Here is a 9,679-nt window from a genome sequence, read left to right as displayed (position 1 = left end):
ACTTAATGAAGCGGTGCAACCGCAAATGCTGCTCATAATACTCGTATCACACACAAAAATGAGTAGGAATGAGTGTGATAGCAGAGCGGAGCGTGGACTGGCCGGAAAGCATGCCGGAAGGCGCTCATTGACAAATGCGCCAACGTGAATGCGAAAACRATAAAACGCATGAGTGTGTATGTGTTGAGAATAAGAGCTAGTGCCAACTGCTGTGTGTGACAAAACAAAATGCTCGGTTAGGTGCTGCTGAAGCTGGCAGCAAAACGGCAAATATTTCTTTTCATAGCACAAACAAATACAGCAGACATTCAGTGTGCGCAACAAATGAGCGCCTGCAAGTATGCCTTAGAATTTTGAGCGTTTCATTCGCTTACGTGTGTTGTTTGTTGTTACGCAAAAATGTTCTTTGCCGTTGTGTGTGTGTGTGTGTGTGTGTGTGTGGCATGCCAAATGAAGCTGATATGTCGGCTTCCGCACACACTTCCTGTTAGCACATTGCTCCGCAGTTTGCTGGCTGCTTACTTCCTGGCTTGTATGGCCAACAAACTCAGCAGGCTTGCGTGTGCGTWTGCTCGAGACATTTTTATTGTCTGCTCATACTCCGTCGAGTCGCACATTGTTTGGTAGCTTCAGCCACGAAACTTACTCAACTTCCTGTTTACCTCCACTCTTTTCACTTCTCTCTCTTCTTTGTAGTTTTTTGTACTTTTTCTAAAGCTTTTTTGTGCTGCTTTTCCTTCCTATGTCGTCTTCCTGCTTGCCACTTTCCCTGCACTCTTCTTCCTTAATATGTGTGACCATTGTACCGCTGCTTGTTTATTATTATGCGGTACTTCCCTAAGGTGTCGGCACTGCCTTGCCTGTTCCGACAAATTCAWTTGCGTGTTAAATTACTAACTCCAGCTGTGTGCTCCGACAGACAGAGTCGCGGGCCAAACTCTGCCTTGCAAATGCTTGTCATCTTATATGTAATTGTTTGACCGCTGGCTTTGGTCAACTCAAATGTGCAGTTGGCTCCATCAAACTGGAAGTGGGTGCAAATAGTTTGTGACAATATTTGGGCCGAAGGTCAGTTGGCTAACAAAAGTTAAGTGTGCAATGTGGTAACAACTAACAGGTATTTTGAAAGCTGACATTCTATATAGGGAGCTCTATGTTGAAGTGCTTCTAGGAAATTCTTTAGAAAGTAGAAAGTTTGTGGAATATGGTCTTCAGGAATCCTCAGTTCAAATAAACCTTCTTGAATATTTGTTGGAGTCCAATTCCTGTTTTGAATAATTAAAAGGAGTGTTAAATAGAGCCTAGCGAACTTAGTCAGTAGTTTTATTGTCTTGTCTTTCGTTTAACGTAACTTACTTTGCAACATTCTAAGGTCCATTAGGAGGTGGAAACCCTGAAACTTGTCTTCTTTTCAGCCTTGTAACGTATGCTTGGCTAGGCTGGAGTTCACACTTAGATATTTAAGCGCAGAACTTTGTAAGGCCAAACGAAAAAAAAAAAAGAATTCTGTACTTAGATCTTAGCTAACGACAAAAACGCCTGAATTTATCACAAATCTGCTAGGCCAAACAGTTCAGTTATGAATCACAAGTATCCAACAGGGCTTCCACACTTTACCACTTCGCAGTTTTTGRGATTGAATTACTACTACGGGAACATGCTTTCAGCTTTCTATGTTAATGTAATATCGCAGMAGMCAGACTGCCAAAYYARTCTAACCATAAAATAACTCGATGTTAGACTTAAGTGCTCTAGACACTCTTTTAGTAGCCTTGTACTCCTGCACTCGAAGGCCTGTGAGCAGAAAACGACAACCAAGGCTACGCTCAGCGACMTGGTAGGCTAAGTATTTTGGAATGAAATTGAAGTGTGGCAGGATTCCAGAACACTCTGTCTCGCAGTCATCTTAATATCTATATTATCAAGCGTTYCCGGCCGTATATTTTGCGACTGTATTCTCCGGTTCTCGGCGCTTAGCTTTTCATTAAATCTTATTTTAGCCAGAGTTATCTTAAGGTAAGAACAGGAAAAAGTCACTGCAGACAGTTCCGGCTAATGTAGTGACTGTGGTAGTGTTCTAAGAAGTCTTCCTTCAGCGATGTTTTCTACGATTACGTTATTCACATGTTTCACTAACTCAGAACAGAGGTGCGCGATTAAATTCTATGTGAAACGCTGTAAGTCTGCCACAGAAACGTTTGATATGATCAAACTGGCTTACTCAGGTGCTGTTTCAGCAAGAAGTGGTGTGTTTCGGTGGCACCAGGCCTCTTTGAAGCTTTGCCTGGGAGATCTGCGACTTCTATAAACACCGCATTTGTCTTTTTTGAAATCAAAGGCATCGTCCACTATAAATTTTTTCTTCCTGGACAAAGCGTCAACGCCAAATTTTACGTGAAAGTCCTCAAGACACTCAAACGAAGTGTCAATCGGGTCCGACAAGACATCGCAGCCGATTGGAAGTTGCACCACCATAACGTCCGCCTCACACAGTYTTTTTTGTGAAGAGCTACCTAATCAAGGCCGGCATCCCAACGTTTCCGCAGCTACCCTACAGCTCAGATGTGGCCCTTGAATTTTTTGTATTTTCTTACCTGAAAAGGCCGAAAGGCAAGTATTTTGAGACGAGCTAGCGGATCCAAGCAACATGTACCTCGGCTCTTAAAGCTTAATTCCGGGGAATGCTTTCAGTGACKAGTCAAGCATTGAAAATGGCGCTGGCAGCGCTGCCTTGACGCAGGATGAGCGTATTTTGAAAGTTTTTAAAGAATTGTAACGAAAGGTTCAATAAATTTTTTTTAATTAACTCAGTCTTATAACTTTTGATGGCTTTCAAGACTTTTCGGAACCAAAGCAACACCATGAGGTGTGGAAAATATAAAAGTTCGAGTTCGATGACTGAACTTCGACTGTCAAGAAAAAGGAGTATCTGTTTGTTCAAGATTTATGGTGACACTGTCTTCTGATGTTGCTGGATCGCCAATTTCCTTAAAGGTTCTGAAAGCATTTTCGGATACAAAGTTATACCAGGAAGTAATACGGGTATCTTTTTGGTAGTCAATAAAGGTTATATTTAAGGTAGAGTAGAGTATTTATACCTGCTAAGTTGTAAAAGGTATGGTGAAAAAAATCGGTTTGAGGAGAGATTTCGACTTACAGCTGCTTTACCGACGACTTACCACTTTTGAACGTTTAAACTATTCCACAGCTCTAAAGCTTTGCTTTCTATAGCGGATTTACTACTCATCTTATTATTTATACAGCTTTTTATTTAATTTTGCTAACACTGTTCGAGGCTTTACTATAAACAACGCTCAAATACTGCTAGAAAAATGATCGAGTCATGAAACAGCACGCTTCCAACTCTTAGTTTCAATGAAGTACACCTCCAACTCTGAGCTTCGAATCCAATAACGGCGTAAAATCTGCGCCTCAATTTCCTGCTGGGCTGCTTTAAATGAACTTTGTGTTCACTCATTGTTAAATGTTTTGACAAGAATTTTCCGTTATTCAATTCTGCACTCGCCAGATATTTTGCCATGTTTACAAGCAGTTACATGTATGGTATATACCTAGGCATACAATWTAYATATATATGTATATACATGTATGATTGTATAAACGCCGGTTTCAGTGCCATTGTTAATTGCTTGCTGGTCGGCAAAGCGTTGGTTTTGACAGCTTGAACTTTTGTCATTCACGTGTCAAAAGTTGTCGTTCACACATATGCCGGTTGGTCAGTTCGCCGCAGCAATTTGTTGTAATTATTATTGTACCGTTTGTTTGTGAAGGTTTTGAATGCATCACTGCACTTATGATATACTCAATTATTTCGTTGAAAGAATTTTCTCTGTTCGATTTAATATTGGTGCTACAGCGAAATTTTTGCGAGCTTTTAATGAACGATGGAATTTGCTTGGATTTTTCAATGATAGCAGGTATTCTTTGGCGGATTACTTCATATATGTTTCAAAAATAATGTCTAGAATGAAGATCGGTTACTAAATCTTGTTAGTTTTTTGAAGCTCCCTCGTCAAATTACAGAAATAAATGAATAAATTTAGCTATAAGTAACCGAAAATGTCGAAAAGGTCGTCATCATAGACTAATAGCAGGACGCTGCTTTCCAAGAAAATTTAAAGGATTTTAAAAATCTTCTTCGTCCATTCTGTTCTCCGTTGACACAAATTGGATTTTTGCTTGAAACTATATAATGTGATATCTTGCCTGGCATAAAGGAGTCCAGTGTTGCTTTTCTCACTCTTGTTATAGGGTTTGTAATTAATCGTTTTTCTAAACATTTCCAAGGGTCTGTTGAAGGTTTTAGTTAACTTTCCTTYTCTCCGTTTCTACTTTTCTCGCTACTTTTGTTCTTAGCCTTCCCTTATAATTTGTTAAAGTTCCCTGACGCACATTCTAACTCCATTCCTCTTCCCTTTTAACTGCCACACTTTGTTCTACTCACTTKTACATTCCTCTTCAATCACATTCCGCCACTCTCCATTTGCTTAAAGCTTCAATTTGAATTTGTGATTTTTTATAATTTTTTTCAGCCATTTAACTTTTATAATTGTTATTGACTTGGCACTTTCACGGTCTACTCGGCTGGCSCTCGCTCCCTCTAACGTCTAATGGTGAAATTGTAATTTCAATAAAATGTGAACGCTCCGGAAGCGTGTGGTCCGCAGCAAACAATGTGCTAATGCAAAGTTCGGCGAGTTAATTGATATTTTTATGCGCTGATTGCCGAAGTTTGACTATTTGCCGTATTGAATTGCTTTTGCTTCCGGGTTTTCCACTAGAGAAATTTCAAAATTACAATGTTCCAATTTAGTATTGGTGTTTTTGTTTTCATTTGATTTGATTGTACTTGCACAACTTAATKAATGGGAGTGTGGGTGAGTGGCATCGCATTACAGTTATAATAAATGAGAGGAAATTAAGTAGTTTGGTAAAGAGCGCTTTACTTATTTTCGCAGTGGTTTGTTCGAGTTCGCCTAGCAGATTAGTTATGAGTTTTAATTTTATCTTATAAATGTTGGAGGCTTTTTACTTGCTGAAGGCATTTGGAGTCTATGAGTTCACAGCGTATTTTATTTACGATGACAACATCTGATCAATCAGCGTTACGAGTTTTCGAGAGAGAGGTTCTGTGGTAGACTTATGGTCCTTTAAATAAAGAAGAAGTCGTAGGTGACATCTCACGATCCCAACTAAAGCCAAGTCCCTTTGTTGGTTAAGAGGGTAAAATACTCTCTTTTTTAGTATTATTGGTTGCTATATTTGGACAACCATAACATAACTTTACGCTCATTAGCTGAAGTAGGTTGACTTTTAGTTGGTCCAACCTTCCGAACAGCCGACTTTATCGGATTTCATCACACGGCGGAAATGTGAAATTCCGTGAAGCCTTCTCCTCCAAGGCCGCTCTTCAAGTAAAAGTGCGATTCAGATTCGGTATTAAACCAACTTCTGTTCAATATTTATTTCTCAAATTCTTTACCACTCTGTTCGAGTTCGATCTGTTCGAGGACCAGTTTTGTCAAGATTGAGATCTTTTACTCCATCTAACAGGAATACGTTCTTCGATTAAATTGAAATTTAGGTAGTGTAAAGCGAGAGTTTCCCTTGCTTTTTTCATTGTGTACGGACTTGTGGTAGACCCAGTATAAAGTTTGCTAGCTCAATCTAATAAATTGAGCTAAAAATACCCTTAACTTGCCAGGAAGAGAATGAGTAAGGTAACTAAGTAGGTAGAGTAACGCACCCAGGTCTTTAGGAGTCCCATTGTGAAACCAACGCGACAAAAATTCTCTATGTTATGTCCTTACAGAACTATTACGTGTTTCTGATAAAGTTTGTCAAAACAAAAAGTTTTAACTGTGTAAACTCTATATGTAACAACTTCTTCCTACACAAAGCTTTAACAGTAGTCATTGACTGCTGCTTTCAGTCTATTGAACTCTCTACAAATAAGACGGTTGCATGTTAGTATACCTCTGGTGTTTTCATGTGATTCTTTATGAATTTTAATAGTCAGCATGTGCGGTCCATATTCCGTTCATGCCACGTTTGTCTACTTGTTGAGTCAGTCAAGGATTGTCTGCACCGAAACTCAGCTAAATCTTTAATACATATTGTCATCTAAATCGCAAAATAACGTAAAATCACTTATCRTAAGTGTAAAGGAAAAGATAAAATAGAAATTTGAAACAAAATTTCTGTTTTGGTTATAAAATGGTTATATATCGGTTACYTATTGGGTATAWCTAACGGTATGTSATATGATGWAGTGAGACGCAGGAAAAACGAYATAATAGAARYCACTTATATGAAACAAAATTTGAGTTTTGGTTATAAAATGGTTATATATTGGTTATATACTGGTTATCTAKTGGTTATATATTKGTTATATATATAACYCGGTTCAGCGAGTCGAAGCTGAAARTTCTMTGYCACATATTTGTGATATGATTTAATGAGGATAACGACATAATAGAAACTAAATATAGTGAAATAAAATTTGAGTTTCATCCTCTTCACAGTTACCAGGAATATCACTGTGTACTGGAATCCATTACAGGTTTAGCGTGAGGAGGGATTTTAAATCCACTAATAGACCAAGGCATGCCTTCATTATCTATGATCAAACCCTAATATACTTTATTGATTTCACAGACAGTCAGCATATTTAAATATATTCCTTATTGTAGCATATTTTCTGCAAAAAAAAAACTTTGGATACTTTTCCATAATAACTTTATGCATTTTGGACTCCACTCATATATGTATATTGAAACCCCGTTGACGATTTTAAAAGTGTTCTATGTAGCTAGGAAACGAAGAGCGCCAGCTTTGGGCACCTCGTCGGCTATCAGTTGACCGCAAAGTTTACCTATTCTATTCAACGATGCAAGAAAAAGTCATGCCAATTCTATAGCGCTCATAATGGCCTGCCAACTTCCATTGGTCAGGCTCATTTGGTAATGGCTTTGACGTCGCTATAGATTAGCTTGTTTGCTTACATTCGGCACTCAGCCTCAGACTAGTAATTAAAAGTTTCTTAAAGTATTTTTTTTTCCACACACAGCTATGTTTTTCAATTTTCCAATATTGGCGTTGATTGCAAGGAGAGCAAGGAAATAGAGGAAAAGCAGCGAAATAGCGGAGAGCAAGGGAAAGAAAGAAGGAAGGAAAAGAAAGATGATAATAAAAGAATTGAAAACCCAAAAAATAAAGTGGTATTGAAAAATATTTTGCAGTCGCCCATTGTGGTAAATATTAGAATGCGGCCAAGGCTCTTTATTGTTGTGCGACGAGTGTGCGACGTTGTCATATCCGTTTGGGGTTATGCTGGCCTTATATTCATTTTCCCTTTCGTGATTTACACTTACCTTTAGTGCTGCGCTTAGTATTTTCTTTTCATGAACATTTTTGATATTTCTTTCATTGGCAATCAGACAATCAGCGCTGGCCTTACGAAACCGTAACTTTTTTCTKATTTTCTTATTATTCTTAAATATTCTTGGGTTGCAGCTTTTGCAGTATTGCTTTGCGTTTTTCTCATTGCTTATTTTCATAATTTGCTGATTCTTGTTGCTCTTACTGCTAATATTCGCTTTATTTATACCCTTTCAGAATTCTGCAGAAGGCTCATCGCAAGCGCCAYATCAATATCAATTGCATGGATCCATTGGGCCGTCGCGCGCTCACACTGGCCATTGACAATGAGAACCTCGAAATGGTTGAATTGTTGGTGATTATGGGCGTGGAGACGAAGGAYGCCCTGCTGCATGCCATTAATGCGGAATTCGTTGAGGCTGTCGAGCTGCTGCTGGAGCATGAGGAACTCATCTACAAAGAGGGTGAACCATATGTGAGTAGAGAGCAAAAAAAAAAAAAAATAAATATATGTATACAGTTGGAGGTGCCTAACCCGTATGACGATAATTCACAAAAATTACTTAGATATTACTTAGTTTTAAAGAGATTTCGAGTTATGGAAGAAAATTTTTATGATATTTGACTTCGGTTGTCAATTCAAGAGTTCGAGTTTTGGCGAACTTCGAGATGTAGAAGTTCGAGTTATTTATTATTTTTTATATTTTTATTCTCAAAAAGTATATTCTTTAGTGGTGCATAAATACAAACCGAGAGGATCTTTACCTAAGACCATAAGTGTTTAGTTCAGTTGCAAGTTACGACTGATCAATGACTAGACTTGACACAAAAAATTTCCTTAATACAGATTTTTTCAATAAGAGTAATATGATTTCTACAATTAAGTTCTGAATATTATATCATTCAAATGACCTCCACCACTTCTATTGCAGGAGCAAGTTCGCTTACCCCAATTTTCGAGTACTCAGAATATCAACTAGTATGTCATGATTAGCATGTTTAATATTGCTTTCTAACGCTTAGTTTATTGATAAAGACCAATGACTTTAAATAACCCCATAAGAAGTAGTCTAATGTTGTCTAACACAACTTCTTCGTGGTCACTCAATGTCACAATTTCTCACAATAACTTGGTTGTTGCACGTTAAGATCAACTTTTACCTATTGTCACAATAAAAAGTTAGTTGTCATCAATCAAAACAGACTTAGTGGACTTATTTCATTTTAATATTCCTGCAACTGTTATGTACTCTTTGGTAATTTTAAGGGTTTCAATGGGTTTTCTCGGCTAAAAAACAACCTTTTTTCAACAAAATTTTTCTCAGATAAAAAATTTAATTTTTATTTTTTTATTGTTACAAACATACACTATTAACTAATGATAATGATCTACTGTGAAAAAATATATATATTAAAAAAYGTGATATTAAAACCTTAACTTTGAACTTGGAGGAAGAGAAAAAACTGAAAATTGGTTTCCGATATCTTTCTTGGATTCTTGGTTAACTTTTTTGAAATTTGCTTATCGATAGTTAGCTTGGTGTAAGAGTTAACGATGTAATGTTTYGAKTTTTCATTTTRAAAATGACTAAATRATTTTGTATATTTGAATTAYCGAWAAYGTAATTGGAYATMTTCATCAATAMGCGAGTTATCGATATTTTAATTYGATAYATTTATGGTTATTTGAGTTCTCAGTATTGGTTTTCGATATATTGTGTGGTTATAGACATCATATWTCCATATTAMGGTTAAAGTTTGAGTTATCGAGCTATTTTTTTGCCAACTTATTTATCGATATAAAGTTTCGATAGATTTCTGTTTATAATAGTTAACCATATTTTCGTTTGCATAACTTATGCATGTCATATATCGACAAATTTTTTTAATTTGGGTTTCGATAGTTAGCTTGGTATAARCGTTATCGATATAGTGTTTCGATTTTTCAATTGGTATTTGCGTTTTCGATTTATATTTGTATATGAGTAAATTCATCGATTTAAATATGTTTAACTAAATTTGTATATTTGAACTATCGATAACTTATTTTAATATATTCCCAATACGCCAGTTATCGATATTTATTGGTACATTTGTTTACCATAATTTACTTTGTTTTTGTTTATGTTAAAACTTTAACTTTGAACTTGGACGAAAAAACTAAACTAAAAAACTAAAAACTATTACTTTTGGCAAACATTTCTTAAAAAAAAAATTAAAATTTCAGTGAAAATTTGGAGAAACTTTTTTCACATAACTGTAATCGAAAAAAGAAATC

The 9,679-nt window shown here is 36.6% G+C and overlaps 1 protein-coding gene across 1 annotated transcript in view; it reads left to right on the top strand.

Moving 5' to 3' along the window:
• The window catches only part of LOC108977062 (transient-receptor-potential-like protein), a gene marked incomplete in the record, with an annotated part of 49,517 nt that overhangs the window by 20,408 nt on the left and 19,430 nt on the right, over nucleotides 1–9,679 (top strand). Inside the window, 1 exon segment of the mRNA XM_018946558.1 lies at nucleotides 7,639–7,876. Within this exon segment, the coding sequence (XP_018802103.1) occupies nucleotides 7,639–7,876 (238 nt within the window).

This window comes from Bactrocera latifrons, unplaced genomic scaffold (assembly GCF_001853355.1).
Source record: "Bactrocera latifrons isolate USDA-ARS-PBARC rearing strain unplaced genomic scaffold, ASM185335v1 scaffold_83, whole genome shotgun sequence".
Taxonomy (NCBI): domain Eukaryota; kingdom Metazoa; phylum Arthropoda; class Insecta; order Diptera; family Tephritidae; genus Bactrocera; species Bactrocera latifrons.
The sequence above is the reverse complement of the archived record's forward strand: the minus strand, read 5'-3'. Positions and strand labels throughout refer to the sequence as shown.